Here is a 16,365-nt window from a genome sequence, read left to right as displayed (position 1 = left end):
AATGAATTTTAATATCATTCATTTAATAAATATTTGTTGTGTATAATAAGCACAATGTTACTCATATATCCGTGGTAAATTAATAGCAAATAAACAATAAAAAGCATCTTGAAGGTATCAGTGAAGTCTTTACAGATGTGACAACTAAGTCTTAGAGCATGAGTAGATTTCTCCTCATTGATTAAAAAGAAAAAAGGTAAGGACATAAAAGATAGAGAGAACTGCATGTTTAAAAATGTGGAACAAATAAATAGCGAAACTAATAGAGTGAAGAAATAAAATGGAATCGCTATGGTCAGGCTGCTAAATTATTAACATTGAGTAGGCTGAGGCATGAGGAAATGATTATATTCTTGCCTTAACTAGCCTGGGGACTTAACTTTTAAACTCTTCAGTTGTGTGTCAATGCATGGATGTACATTAATTCCATTGATAACCATCTTAACAAACTCAGAAAGGAATGTTCCATTATCTAGACCACCAGACACTTAGAAGATTACCATCTTGGATGAACCCAGAGGCTAAGTATGCATGACTGTTCTCAAGAATGTACTTTTTACTTAACAATGCTCAGCTTTTCTTTCTCCTTTGGAACACTCTTAACTTCTTGTGTTTTCAGTTTGCAAACCCTAAGATCCTAGAGTAACTCATTTACTTCTATCCACTGCCTCCTGACTCTTTTGAGAGCTGGGTTTGACAGCTACCACTGAAGGGACGCTTACTCTACGCACATAATTTTATCCCCACAACCCACAAGAGTAGAGGTTATTATGCCCAAAAGGTATGCCCAAATCATAAAACTCTTGAATGGCAGGGCTAGATTTGAAAGTGGGGTTGTCTGATTTCAAAGTCAAAGCTCTGGATTCAGATAGGTGCATACAATGAAGAGGTGTGATGCAACATGGGCAAAGAGTTGGGATGGAATTGGAGGTATCTGTGTAAACGCATTTCAAATACGTGTGTGTATTCATTCCAGCTCCGATCCCTGAAAGTGCTTGGAAAAGCAAGAGCACCCTAAGTTACGTTCAGTGATGAGATTCGTGGGGATTTCCAGGTTTGCTCCCCCTTCCGGTTAGCTTCTCCGCCACATTCCTCTGCCATCTCGCGACAGAACGGATGTCCTGCCTGGGCCTTCTCTTTAGAGAAGGTAAACTGCACCCCCACAAATCCTGCGATGCTTTAGGGAGAAGATTGCAGCACCCACCAGGTTTACTGCCATAAATGCGCCGCGAAGCGCCGGAAACTAGATGCATCACCCGAGTGGGCGGTGACCGTGAGGGCGGAGCTGGATCCGGAGCTGGGGGCGGGGCGTCAGTGCTCCTCCGTTTCTTATTGGAGACCACAGCTGCCAGTCTCGGCCTCCTTCCCATACCTACCTTTCCGGCTCAGGCCGTCAGTGAAATTGCGGGCGGCGGCGGGTGGTGACTTCCGGGCGGGGGATGAGAGTTGAGCCCTAGGAGGGGCTGCGAAGGGTGAGGAGAAGGAAGAGGAAAGGGCCGGGCGGTGGCGGCTGTAGGTTGTTGGGCGGCAGCGGCGGCTCTCTTCCGTGCGGACGATGGACAGCCAAGGCAGGAAGGTGGTGGTGTGCGACAACGGCACCGGGGTAAGCGCCCGTTGGGGAGGCCCCAATGGCCATAGGCCCCGGTGAGGATGTGCGGGAGACGCGCGGGCCCCCCGGTCTGGGGCTTTACCTCTGGGCCTTCGGGCCGCCCGGGCGGAGGAGCTCGGTGCAGTCCTTTCCGCCTCTGCGGGCGTGGGGAGTGAGCGGGCGGAGCCCGGCCTGTTCTCCCCGAGCCTGCCACCCCCTCAGCCCCCGGGTCAGGGCGGCGGCGAGGCCGGCAGTGGATGGGGATGTCGCCTGCTGCCCGGCAGGGGCGGGCTCCGCGCTCTTGCCGGGGCAATTTGGCGAAAGGGTCCGAGAGTAAAACCCTGGGTTTGGGTGTTCGAAAAGGGCTCCGATTCCCAGGGGAGCCGGTGTTTAAAAAAGGAGAAAGACCCAGAGGCCTTCCTCTTCCTGTATAGATACCGAACGGCAGGCAGGAAATGGCTTTAAAGAAAAAAAGGGAAGTGTTGTCAATGCAAGCTTCAGCCCTTTCACAGTTTTGAGGGGTTTTGTTTGTTTGTTTGTTTGAGGGGAGGGGAGGCCCGATAGGCGCTTCATTTATACTTTTTTGTTCTTCATGCCGGGAATTTGGCCCAGGTACAGCCCCTGGAAACCAGCGTGTTCCATTGAATGATCTTGGGACATCTAAGACCCCTTAAGGCCCAAGTGTTAATTCTACTGACATTGGGGGAAGTTAATCAGTTTTGGTACCACTCCCCTTTTTTCCTTAGGTGCAGATTAGAAATAATGGTTAGTCTTTAAGAGTCTAAAATGCGAATAGTTGTAAAAATCTAAGTAAGACCCTGATTTAGAAATTATTTGAAAGTTATTTCTTTCAAACGCCCCCTCCTTTTAAAAAATGTATTTTGGGCAGCCAAGTCAGCAAAGCAGAAGACAGAAATGTTCCATAGTGATCATTTTCTTCTACATTACAGTGATGTCTAACCATTTTGGAGTGGCATATTTTGTGACTTTTCTCCTTCTCCTTCCATAACATATGAATTAAAGCAGATTTTACTTTAAAACACTTTGGAAACGGAATTGTTGAGAGGAGAAAAGAGCTAATGTTCACTGCCATAATACTTCCCTCGATTGGATTTGTTACAGACTTTTACAAGCAATAATACTAGCTTTATAATTGGACTTGAGTAATAAGAGTGTTATATAATGAGACATCCATACAAAATGGGATACTTAAAAGAGGCAGATCTACTGCTATGGAAACATGTCTAAGATTTACTCAAGTTATTTTAAATGATTCATTTATACTTGTGTTCTTTATTAAAGATATTTATACGTCCACAAACTTATATGTGTATATGAAAGTTTTGGAGGGATACATAATAATCTGGATAGCGGTTACCTGTGAGACTAGGGTTAACAGTCAGAGTGAGGGAAGATGAGGACTTTGTGTCTCCTCCAAATTATTGGGAAAATGTCTTCTGTTTTTTAATAAAACATGTATTGTTAAACTATCTTTAAAGAAACTATAAACATTTGTTACTTTTAAAGTTAAAACTTAAAGGTGCTTTTTAAAAGATATTAGTCTCAGATTGATCTCTAAAGAAATTTAAATCTTAAAAATGGAATTTAAAATATTTTGTTGTGTGAATATGTTAGATATTCTCTTTAGAAATCTGAGCCAGTTATAGTTTAATGGATTCCTCCTTTTCAAGGGGTAATGAACCCTGTATTTGTAATGTTTTGTGATATTCAGTTAGAATAGGAATGTTAACCATGAGCTCATTTTTATGTTACTATTTTATTAGTTTAGCTATTAGAAAGCTGATTTTATATTATTGATTAGTCTTATTCTAATTCAGTCTTGTTCCTTAAGACAAAAGGTCAGTTACTATAACATAAGGAAAGTGTAGTTGGTTCAAACAAAAATTTATGTATTTGGTGTTACATTTCTTATTTTTAAATTTTATTCAGATTTTTGTAGAGACAAGATTGACTTCAAATGAAGAAACAGCTCTGATATAATACGTAGTCAGGAATACTGTGATATTTCTGAAAATTTAGAGGATTAGGAACCACTTAGATTCTGTATTCTGTTTCATGATCATCTTTATTTTATTTAGATGAAATTTGAATATCTTGTTTAATATTTAATTGTAAAGGTATCATTATTCCTTTACAATTAAATATTAAACAAGATATTCAAATTTCATTTCTAAAAATGTGCGAATAGTTGTTACCTAAAGCAACTTGCCTGTTACATGTTTTAAGTTTTAAAATCATAGGCAATTTGAGAAGTTGATGATTTCTTTTTTTTAACTCCTCTAGCAGGCCCTAAGTTGAGTGCTCTAAGAGTAGATGAGTTCTTATGAACACACACACAGATGTTGGTCCTGTTCCTTTTCCTCATGAACCCCCAGCTAGACCAGTGTTTCATTAGGACAGCCTAGAGGAGGAAAATTCCAATAATCTATTTGCTTCATCCTTAATAACTAACTATTCAAACTTACCACCTAAAATAGAGTGACTGAACATGGTCAGGTAGGTGAAAATCTGAAGATCTGCTTAGGTTTAGGTGCCTTTCAAGAGTTCTGCCCAGGCCCCTGGGGTATATTCTTTTACCAAACTTGGGTGATTTCATCAGCAGTGAGTTAGCACCACCAACAGTGAAGACAACAGCCAGCTGTGTGACTGGTACAGTTTTTAGGGTCTAGTGATACAAAGTAGCATATAGTGCCAGGATAATTATATTTTTATTTATAATTCATGATTATGGCCTGCTTTATCAGGTTTATGCTAATTATACGTTGAATATAGGAGTGTTTGGAATAGAAATAAGCCAAAAACAAACTTGGTTTTACCCTGCAAAATGCTTTTGAATAAATATTTTGGTGGTATAAGATCAGAATAATCACTGTGCAATTAATGTATCAGTACCATCAGATAGAATCAATAAAGGAAAAATGTAAATACAATATGTCCGAGTGAAGCTTTATATGTTTATTTTTGAGAAGAGAAAGGTACTTTTAGAGCTAATGTAGACAGACTTTTTCTTTATTTTTGCTTGAAAGAACATTATACTGTTCCTGTTCTTACCATTTGATGACTCAGTGGGAAGTAAGGGAGCCAGTTTAAACCACAGTACCATGAAGAGGAAACTATATATGGTAAAATCTATTTCTTAAACACAGCCTTATTGTACACCATGAGAGAACTAAGTCACCAAGTCTTAAAATTATTGGGGCAGGGGAGGACTTTCAAAGATTAAAATGATACCAGGTGAGCAGTTTAGAAAAGAATATTTTCTTTGTATTTTATCACATCATGGTTTGGATTTTTTAAAATACTGACTCTTTTTGCAAGAAAGGAAATGCCATATTGTCTGTTATATTAGAATAATATTATAATTGAGAAATAGATTATTTTAATTATATTCTTGTTATTATAGCTATTAATGCTTTCACGTTTGAAATAATGTGAAATAGTGCAGTTTTGCCATTTTGACCAAATATCTAATACCCTGTAAGAGTGCTAATAACACTGGATTACAATGCCAGCAAATCCTTCCAATAAACTATTAAAACAGAATAAATAATTTCGTTAACAAGTAAATGATATCTTTAATTAGAATTAAAAGCAAATTTCTCTCTTTTTGTAAAGTACAGGAATAGTAGGTTTACAATTTCTGTAGTTTTGAGGTGGGAGGGATCTCAATTTTTCTCTTACCTCAGGCATTTGGCAAATATTTTATCTCTTAAAATACATTCACACAAGAATTTTAAGATATGAACGACCTATCTGAACAATTACAATCATAAAACATTGTGCGATATAATTTACAGATTTGCCATGTTTTATGTTTCTGAATGTGTGGCTCAGAATGAGGGGGGAGGCATGTTAACCTTCCCCACCTCCTCTCTGCTCTAGGACTTGACTTTTGCCCCATCCCAGACTCTTCCTCCGACCTTAAACTTCTATTATAATTTCTCAAATTATATGTTTACATTTAGTATGCTGAAAATGACCCTTAGAAACTTATCAATTCTTTTTTCAGTCATTCTGTAATTTTCCTTAACATTTATGCTCATATAAGTGAGTACTTTTAGCCTGAAGTATGGACAATTTGGACCCATCCAGTGTCCATATCTGTTCATGACTTTGAGGTAAATTTGAAGAACTTAATATCCACATGATATTTACTTAATATATTTGAAATGTATATGTAAATTATGACAAATGCTGATATTAGGTTCGTGACCATGATAAATTTTATTTATGTAGAAAAGGTCAGTATGGTTGAGATAATAATGAGATTCTCTACCCTTCCATACCATTTCAATTCTTATCAAGTGAGCTGCATTTTGACTTTAAGAATAAAAGAGCGTTTATGATTTAGAAGAGAAGAGTGAAAGGTTTTTTTCCTTTTCATTTGAATATACTAGAAAATACTAGGTATGTATTCTGTGATAGTTGTCTCTCTAAGTCTTTCTGGGTCACATTGATAAATTTTTTGAGAAGACATTGTAGAAAAATGAGCCAGCGTTTTTGAATTTTGTCTAACACTCTTTAAGGGTGAGAAGTAGATTATAGTTCTTCACTATCAACCGCTATTCAAATGGAGAGTTAGGTATGAGCAAGCTGATTATTATTGCATATGCCATCATATCACATTAACTTCTGCCTTGAAAGATAACCCAGTAAGAACTGTGTTTTAGTTTTGGAAATGGGTAGCTATACCTGAAAAATGCCCTATTCTTGATGAGTCAATGGTAAAATGACCAGGACTAGGTTTTGTGGGTTTGGAAGAAAACATCTGAATAGTATGTTTTATGTGGGTTCGAAAATGTAAGCTTTAACTGAGAGGATAGGAATTCAGGTGGTATTAGGAATATGAAACTTCCTAATTTCAGACAGATTTTTCATGAAAGTAGGTTTAATCTGCTTAGTCATGACTAACATTTTAAAAGCTCTATTTATAAAAGACTTGAAATTCACTTGAAATTATGGATAGCAAAATGTTCTAGGCTATTTATAATTAAATGTGGTTCATCAGCAGAATAAAAATTTTATAATTTAGTGGGTTAGTCAAAAGTCAGTGAATTTAAGGTTGTTGCTAAATTTTACCACCATCAAACAAAACAACTCCTTGTACATAGTAGCTTTTTAGCTTTCTGTCAAGGGGTAGGTTAATAGTTTCTGCCCACCTTTGTGTTATTAACTGTCACATGTCACATTCAGTTACTGTTTTCTCCTTAATTCTTCTAAGAGAATGTATGGTCCCTGGAGCCATGAACAATAGACTTCTCAATATTAAACATTCTCTATATTAAAACAATTATAGTATGAGACTCTGAAATCAACAGCAAAACTTTTAATATTTATGGATCGGTTATTTAATGTGCATTTACTATGTGCTAGACACTGTTCTAGGCACTTGGGATTCATCAGTAGACACAAAAATTCTTGCAGAATGGGGCTGACATTGAATAAAGACTTGTTAAGTGGAGGAGGGGAGATTGATTACTTTCCTTTCTTATATAGCTTCCTCCCACCCTGAAGTTTTTAATTGCCTTTTCCTTACAATATCTGCTCTTAAAAATAAGACTAAACAGACTGTTTTATTGACATAAGAATTTTTAAAACCCTTGGTTCTATTTTTGGTTTTACTGTAGTTAAATTTCCTAGTATATCAGTTTTTTAAATCACAGAATGGAAGTATCAGAATCAATGATATGTCCTCATTGGAGAAGTACACTCTCTGAATATGAAATTATATTACCTGATATTACTAAATACTTTTATCTAAATGTAAAAGTGTAAATAGTTGAAAATGCCTAATAAGTGTTTATTTTAACATGATGCTAGTCCAGATGCCACTTGATTTTTGCCATTTGGAAAATGAAGTTCCTTAAGTGAATTGCCAGAGATGAATGAAAGTTTGCTTTAGAATTAAAGTTTTAGTTTTGTTTATTTTCTAACATTTCTTTTTAAAAAATACTTAGCATTTGTTGAGTGAATTTGTCTATTCCCCAAATACTTCTTGTGTGGCCCCTCTGTGTCAGGACCTCTTCGAGGTATTGGGCTCCAGCATAAACTTCTCAGCTTAGCTCCCTGCTCTCCTTTCCCTGCAGTGAGGGTACTTAGGCACTTAACTAAGCAGTTAACCAGTAAATAAACATGAATTCTGGTAGTAGGCAATGCCATAAAGGAAATAAAAGGAGATATGATAGGTTGATGACTACTTCGGGTAATTTGAAAGCACCGAAAGTTTAAAATATTGTGTAAATGCAAAGCAGTATTTTTCAGAACCTTTTTTTAAATAGATATAGTAAATACCTTGATACTAACTCATTTTTACTATTGTCTTTCAGTTTGTGAAGTGTGGATATGCAGGCTCTAACTTTCCAGAACACATCTTCCCAGCTTTGGTTGGAAGACCTATTATCAGATCAACCACCAAAGTGGGAAACATTGAAATCAAGGTAATATTTTATTTATTGATAAATGAGGATCAAAACCTGTGGGAGGTTCTTTGAATTAAGTAATTTTAAAATAAGATGCCATGAAAAGCAAAAGAGAAGGGCAGAATGTCTTATATTTTTAATTTATAGCAATACCTGAAGAAAGGCACAAAAACTGTAGTTAATTTCATCTGACTTTAAGTATGGCTTGATGCCATTACTCTGAATGGAGTAAAATACTTAATAAGACTTTTATATGAAAGTGAATGCTGTATTAATGACTTAAAGTCCTATTTCATAATATATTTTTTAAAAGAAATAAGCCCGGCATTTTTATGTTTTTCAATCCCATATATTTGTCATTATATATGTTAGTGTTCCTTTGAGATCTTAGACTTTTCCTTTCCTTGTCCTCATGGACCAGTCCCCCTACTTTTTTATAAAGCTAGTTCAAGAAGACACAAGATATAATCTTATTGCTTCCTCTTTCCACTAATGCAATAACTTGTTTCCATAATGTACCGGAGGAAGCTGTGCAAGTCTGTATTTGGCCTTGCATTATTTCTCTTACCCATAAAGAGAGAGGAAGAAAGGTTGTCATTGCCTATTCTCTATACTTAACATGAGACACTCAGCGTTAAGGATAGATTTTTCTCCCATATTAAAGGGATTGGAAATCAAGTGGGAGTTCTGATATTTTAGAAGAAAAAAGAAACAGAACAAGAACTGTGGTCACCAATTGACTTAAATTCTTCAGGTGGCCTTGGGATCAGGTTATACAAAATGCCGTAGAGTTTAGGGGCTCTTTAACTGAATTATTTATGAACAAGCTAGCATTGTTGGTCCTATCTGGATAGTCTTTGGCGAGACTTGAGAGAACTGCTAGATTATGAGTCATTGGAAATATGAGTTAAGGTATGAACTTCTTTGGGATGTTTGAGCTGTCTAGGAAGGTGGTAGTAGGTAGCAGAGATTTGCTACGAGATAGCTCTCTGCTCTTGGGATTAAAGAGTTGAGTTGCACAATGAATAAATACAAATTGAAATTTAGGTTCTATGTTAATTTTTGAAAAACTTGAAATAGTGAAGTCTGGCCTCTGTTATGTTACAAACAAATGAGACCCTAAATATGAGAGTGTTTTTATTTTAGGGTCTTTTGGGAAATTTATGGGATTCCTTATTCTCTTTTTGTGGACTTTCATTCTGATTGAATTCAATCTTAAATGAACTTTGATTTAAAATGTAGTTAATAGTAGTGATAAGGATAAATTTTAAATGGAGTCAAAAGTGTTTTTATTCAGTATCAGGCTTTTAAAGAAGAATGGCTTTATATACTTTATGGATATTAACATTTTTGAGGTATTAAGGTACATCACATATAGCCATTTTTATTCTCCAACACAGGCACAAATGATTACATATCTTTTAACTCCCACTTTCTTTTCAAGGCCAAGTAATATAAAATGAAACTAAGCCAGTATACTAATGAGATGCTTTTACTAAGCACTTCCCCAGTAGCATCGCTTGTATTGGTTTGTTGTTCTGTGTTCTGTTGGCTCAGTTCTGTTCAGCCTGCTCAATCCCTTAAGTCTTTCAAGTTAAATTGTTCTTCCAGTAGAAAACAGTAAAAGAGACCTGTGTCAAATATAACTTGACTGCTAAGGCTTAGAAAAACAATACTAAACTTACGCTCTGCTTACCCAGCTAGACCTTTCCTGGTATTTATTTTCCTTAATTAAGGTTCTTAATTTCAGAAATGAATTAAAGAAACTTGACTTTTTGGAATTCCTATGCCTGGTAGATTGACTTATACCTTTTGTGTCTTGTTAGTAAAATATGATGATAGACTAAAAAAACTGGAAATTTAAATTGTTTAATGAGTTAATTTTTATTCAGGATTAATAACTGTCCATGTTAATTTGGCCCTAATTATTAACTCCATAAAATATAGTAGAACTGCATCTGACCTCGACCTAATTTGTCTCTATTGCTTATATGTTTAAAAATTTCAGTGAGGATTTTATTTAGGCCTTTTCTGACTCTTACTTCTACCTTCTCTCTCTTCACCTTTCTTGACCTGTTGAAGTAGAATAACAAAAAGATGGTAAGTGAGGTTACACACATGCTCTCTGTTTGTTTTCCACTTTTGCTTGGTGGGACAGTAGTTGTTGTTTTGTGTCCCTTTAGTATTGGGGAGGGGGGTAATTTCATATTTTAATTTTAAGTACTTTGATTTTTAACCTCTTTCATTGCTTCAGTTTGGTAGCAACTAATTAAGTCTGATACTTTCATGATTGCATACAATGGACCAAACCAGAACTGATACTAACATAGTTTTGAATTGTTTTCCTTGTGTTTTTTATACATGAATGTTATAATTAAAATGGAATGTGGTGTGCATAATAGTAGAAACCAAGTGGCTTTGTATAGGATATATGTGATCTAGAAAATTGGGGCGAAATTGCTACATTTGGATAAATTCACTTTATTGGCCTATGTTAAATTTAACATTGCCTATCATAGCCTTATGTATATTTGCATCCAGTACAGTATCAGTTTTCAATATGCAACTTAATATGCAAATGAAATATAGATGGTAAAGGGAGGATTTCCTATACCATCCTTATTGATGAGCAGATTTTACAACATTATCTGAGGATAAATAAGAAAAACTGGAAAGTCTTGTAGGACTTTTTCATAAACAACAGATTTTAACTCCCTAAGTAAGTGCCATTGTGTGGCACCTTTTTCTTTTGAACTAGAAGCTTACAGGATGCATCTCAAACAATTGACTCTTACTATATTTTTCAGTGATAGTCTTAAGTACTTCTACAGTAGGTTTTTTCAAGTTTGTATTTTTGTATGTGTGTTATTTATTTGTAAGCAGTTTCACAAAGATGAATATCAGGCAGTTCTAATTTAACTAGTAACAGTAACTTTGTGGAGTTTTCTTTTAAATAAACAAAGACATTTAAAAGTAGAAATTCCTCTGTTTATCCTAAATAAAAGATCATGCCTTTGTCTTAAAATCCTAAGGCGATTTAAGAAGAGAGTGCACTTGTACAGAACAGTGTAGGCTTAATTTAACATATTTTTTATGGAATTTCCTTTTAGAAATTTAATTATAATTTTAAGGTGTGTTTGCTCTATTTTCCAGTTTGAGGTAGCAGTGTTTAAAATTATTCTTGGCACATATAATCTATACTGCTTGCTTTTCTTAAAATATAAATGCCTTTGAAACAGCATCTCAGAACAGTTACTGTAATTTTTCATTCTTTCAGGTAATAGGTGATGGTTTAGGCTTGAGGTCCGGTGATGAAATGGGTGGTAAAAATCTAAGGCCTGATCTGATTGCTTATAACTTGGTTCTGAAGTATGAGGGCAAGCTACATAACGCTCTTAGTATTTTTGGTTTTTAGAAATCAAAATGTTCTAGGAAAGATGATATATTTTAGGATTTTTTTTAAATTAAAATTTTAGATACAGATGGATTTAAGTAGCTTGAGCTACACAAATTTTGCACTAACCTAATAAGTTAACACTTGTTTTCTTCATATTAAATATTCTCTTTGTTCAGAGGGATGGTAAGATACTCAATGCCAGACATTTTTTTCAGTTAGTCCTTTATAGTACGTATGTCCTAGACATAGATACATGAGGCTTTTATTTTTAGTTGGGTCAGACATCTCTAAGCCCCTATTCTTGCATGGAATAAAAAGTAAATATCCTGATGAAATTTGTTGAAACATAGTTATGAATGTATATTGATTATATAAACCATCTAATTATCTAATCTATTACCTTGTATAACACAAAGAAAGACATTCTAGAAGAAAGTAAAACTGTGTATTAAATTATATTTGTTACTGGTCAAAACTAATATATGTACTTGTAAGTATAACTATCCCCCTAAACATTTTATTAAGAAGTATTTACAATATATAGCAAAGTTGAAAGAATTTTACAGTAAAACCCATACACCCATCACATAGATTCTGACATTTTAATATTTGCTATTCTGATATATCACATATCTATCCATCAGTCTATCTTGTTTTTTGATGTATATCAAAGTATCAGTATGCTTTTCCCTAAATAATTCACTGTATGCATGTCATTAACTAGAGTTCGCAAACATAGATTTTGAGTTTTGCATTTTCCTTTCAGATGATTCTAAACAGTTAATATTTAAGATATTTGAATATTAGTTATGGTAAATTAACTTTATAAAAAATTAGTTGCAACACAAGTTTTAGAGAATATTTTTAGCATCTGCTTTAACTTTGTTTTTCCTTTTTGTTGCTTCAGTGGATTTGCAGAAATCTGGTTCTTTTTTTAATAAGTCTTCACCTTGGTTTTACCTCTGATCTTTTTATAAAAATTGTTACTTTTAAAAGTTTTAAACTCATATATATATTGAAACCTCTGTTTTAAGACATATTAATTTTGCTGTTTTTTTTTTAATTTTCCCATGTTTTAAACTGAAGGTATTGTAGCAGATAGCTATTTCTGATGCTAGTTTTTAAAAATTCATCAGTTCATATAGAAATTAGGATTATTTAATATCGACTATATGGTTTCTAAAATAAGTAAGTTCTAGGACATAATTAGCCTTATACATACAAAATTTGACTTTTCATATGTAGGTCATCTTAAATATGCTCTCATTGGAGACAAGACTTGTGAGTATTCTGCTTCATTTGTAGTAGCATAGTTTTCTAGTCTTACACTTTAAGATAAAAATGTTGCTCATGAGGTAATACAGAATTGTTTCCTTGAGTCTTAATTTTTTGCATCTCTACAAATATTTATTCATTTTGGTGAGCTATATGTAGAAACAATTTCAGTTCTAATTCAGACATAAGTAGGTAGAGGTTTGTGAAATTTACAAGTTATATCACATATATATGCATTATTGTAGTGTAATAAAAAATTATTCTATTTTTTTGCTTCTTTAGTCATGCTTTCATTTGCTTCTTTCATTATAATACTTACACTTATCATTTTGATATTTACTACAAAGTAATGTGCTGCATGCATTGAGCCTTTTTCTACAAGTTTTTTTTTCCCTGATGTGCTATTTCACATACCACAGGCTTTATTTTTTGAACATTTGAGCAAAAGAAACAGATGAAACCTCATACAAAACCCTCCAAAATATGAAAATGTGGGGTTTATTTGTGCTAATGCTCTTCTTTTGGAAACATGTATTAAAGGTAAGGTCAGTTTATTGATTTAAACCACATTGTACATAAAAATATATTTTTCATGATTAAACTTTGCGAGGCATTGTTCTTGAAAGAAAAAATTTATTAACTTATAGAATGAAGAACTTTTATCTGAAAGTGCCATAAAGATTAAAATTAATTATTCCCAAATTTTCTGAAATATGGGAATATAATTTTCTAAAGGTATTTTATGCAAAAATTTGACTGGTCTAAAGCTTTGAATATTATAATTTTCTAGGATCTTATGGTTGGTGATGAGGCAAGTGAATTACGCTCAATGCTAGAAGTTAACTACCCTATGGAAAATGGCATAGTACGAAATTGGGATGACATGAAACACCTGTGGGACTATACATTTGGACCAGAGAAACTTAACATAGATACCAGAAATTGTAAAATCTTACTCACGGAGCCTCCTATGAACCCAACCAAAAACAGAGAGAAGATTGTAGAGGTAAGTTTTTAGATGAGATGTGCATATATGTGTTTCTGCCTTTTTTTTTTCCTTCTTTCTTTTATTTTACATTGTTGTTAAGGAAAAAGGGAATACAAAAAATAGTTGTTTTCCCTCCAGTCCTATTTACTGAGCACTTAACTATATGCTAATCATTATTTCTAAGTAGGCTGTATCAGTATAGGAAATAAAATCCTGCTGCCATGAAGCTTACATTCTAGCAGGAAAAAAACAGACCAAAAAAAAAAGTGACTTAATTGAATGGTTAGAAGAAAATAGATGGTAAAGGAGAAAAAAAAGAGAAGGTTGAGGGGAGTGGAGAGTGGGAGAGGTTGCATTTGTACTCAGGGTGTGGCACTAGCCATCTGAGAAGGTGATGTGTAGACAAAGACAGAGCAAGGGAGTTAGCCCAAATATTTGGGGGAAGAGCATTCCAGGCAGAGAGGAGGCAGTGTCAGGGTCTCAAAATGATACAAGCCTGGCATGTTAAAGAGTCAAATGGGAAGCCAGAGTGGGAGATCAGCAGGAGATGAGGTTAAAGAAATAAACAGTGCCAGATTATCAAGGGCCTTGTAGGCTTTTACAGGAAATTGAACTTCAAATAAAAAGAAGGGCTATTACAGGGAAGGGACATGCCCAGATTTAGTTTTCTGTGGTTGCTGTGTTGAGAGTAAATCATAAGGAGGAAAGGGTAGAAGAGAGACCAGTTTGGAGACTTTTTCTGCTATCTAGACAATATAATTATGGTTAAGATTAGGGGTAATAGCGGTGGAAATAATGGGAAGTGGCTAGATTGTGGATCTATTTTGAAGAATTTCCTGACGCATTTAGCTATGGGTAATGGAGAGTCAAGGATGTCAGGATGACTCCAGAGATTTTGATTTGAGCAACCGCAGGATGGGTTACCATCTTAAATTGGTGGGAAAAGACTGCGATAAGTAGAACAGATTGTGGGGGATGTAGATTAGGAGTTCAGTTGTGGACATGTTAGGTCCTCATTATACATCTAAGCAAAAATGTCATGTACATAGTTAATATACAAAATTAAGTTCAAGAGAAAAGTCTGAAGCTGGAGATATAAACTTGGGAGTCATCAGGATATAGGTAATATGACTCTGTAAAGAAGTGAAAGTGGACAGTGGTGAGAAGGCTAAGGACCTGGGAGATAAGAGGAGCTATGGAAAGGAGGCTGAAAAGGTTAGTGAGGTAAGCAGTTACAGAGAGCAAGAAGTCTACATTCTTAATAGTTTAGGTAAGTAACTTCATGGTTGTCTTTCATTTTGTTATATATGGTACAAACTTTAATAACTTTGTATTTTAGTAGGTTTCTAGTTACCACTTACTGTATATTTTGTTTTTTTCTGTGACTACGTTTAGATGTTGATGGAAATTTTGGAAGGGGTTTGGAAGAGATTGTTGTTAGACAATGTTAAAGTCTGGATTAAAACTCAGTTTTTATAGTAAGTGTTTTTAAAAATTGAGATTGTGGTTTTAGGTACAGAATCCATATCATTCCTTATGGTTTGTATTGTATTTTTCTTCCTAGCCACCCCTAAAACTGAAAATGGGCTTGGTTGTATTAGTTCATATTTCAAGTTTATTTTACACTTTCTGAGTTATATATAACCACTAATATTTTGTGATAAGTAGTCATTTATAATTGTCTTTTTAGCAGCACCTTATAAAATCAGAGTATAGAGATACTTTGCATTAAACCAAAAGATTCCTACACATGGAAACCTCTTTAGGAAAGCAGCATGGTGTCAGAATGAAAACCAAGTTTTCTTTCAGATAAAAAGTTGGGGAGATGACATTATATATATCTGGATGCTTCTTCCACTAACTATTTGACCAGGACACATAATTTTTTTTAACGTTCAAAAATGACAAGAATTGGTCTCACTACGTTCTAAAGTCTGACCTTATTTTAATACTCTTTTTACATGTGAATGCAGATTTGGCTGTGACTAATAATGCCCTACTTTAATCTCATTCAGAATGTTGAATGAGATTACAAATACTTATTATTGTTTTAGTATTAGTATTACAAATACTTATTATTGTTCCGATGAGTAAAAACAGATTCTAACAGATTTTCAAGTTGATAAATTCAAATACAACATCACTCTTCCATTTTCATCCATGTGGAGGGGGGAAATAAAGGATGATGGCGTAGAATACTAGTTAGAGTAGCTAATTGTTAATTGATGAGTATATGTTTCAGAGTTGTAAATTTTAAATTCTCTGTAATTCTCATTGTGGTCACTTGTAAAATTTCTAAATATCTCATATTCAGAGTGGTAGTCAGCCCTGTCAGTCAAGGAGTGCTCACTATAGATAACAGAAAAAAATCCCACAGGATGTTGTTAGCCAACCTAGACTACAGGGAATGAGCATGGTCATGACCAGAGAGGGCACTAGGAAACTCTTCCCCCCAACCTAGTTCAGCTGGGAGGGGAGGGGAGCTGCGGCCTTGGCTCAAGTAAGGAGGGCAGGCTCAGCAGCCAAGCTGTTCTATACCTGCCAACATTCAGAAATTGCTGCATTTTTGTCTTCCTGACCTACTATTTTACTACTACTACTTTTTTTTTTTTTTAATTGCTAGAGATAGAGCTACAGTCTTGGCCCACGTTGGAGGAGAGGGATGGGAAGGTCAGCA

The 16,365-nt window shown here is 34.9% G+C and overlaps 1 protein-coding gene across 1 annotated transcript in view; it reads left to right on the top strand.

Moving 5' to 3' along the window:
• The first annotated feature begins 1,340 nt into the window (after nucleotides 1–1,340).
• ACTR2 (ARP2 actin related protein 2 homolog) overlaps nucleotides 1,341–16,365 on the top strand; it is a 31,968-nt gene continuing 16,943 nt past the window's right edge. The window contains exons 1-3 of the mRNA XM_011381852.2: nucleotides 1,341–1,603; nucleotides 7,936–8,046; nucleotides 13,491–13,706. Of these exons, the coding sequence (XP_011380154.1) occupies nucleotides 1,556–1,603; nucleotides 7,936–8,046; nucleotides 13,491–13,706 (375 nt within the window). The 5' untranslated portion in view covers nucleotides 1,341–1,555. The remainder of the gene's footprint in view (nucleotides 1,604–7,935; nucleotides 8,047–13,490; nucleotides 13,707–16,365) is intronic.

The sequence above is a fragment of the Pteropus vampyrus genome, unplaced genomic scaffold (genome assembly GCF_000151845.1).
Source record: "Pteropus vampyrus isolate Shadow unplaced genomic scaffold, Pvam_2.0 Scaffold453, whole genome shotgun sequence".
Lineage (NCBI taxonomy): Eukaryota > Metazoa > Chordata > Mammalia > Chiroptera > Pteropodidae > Pteropus > Pteropus vampyrus.
Note: the sequence above shows the minus strand (reverse complement) of the source record. Positions and strands in the feature narration are given on the sequence as shown.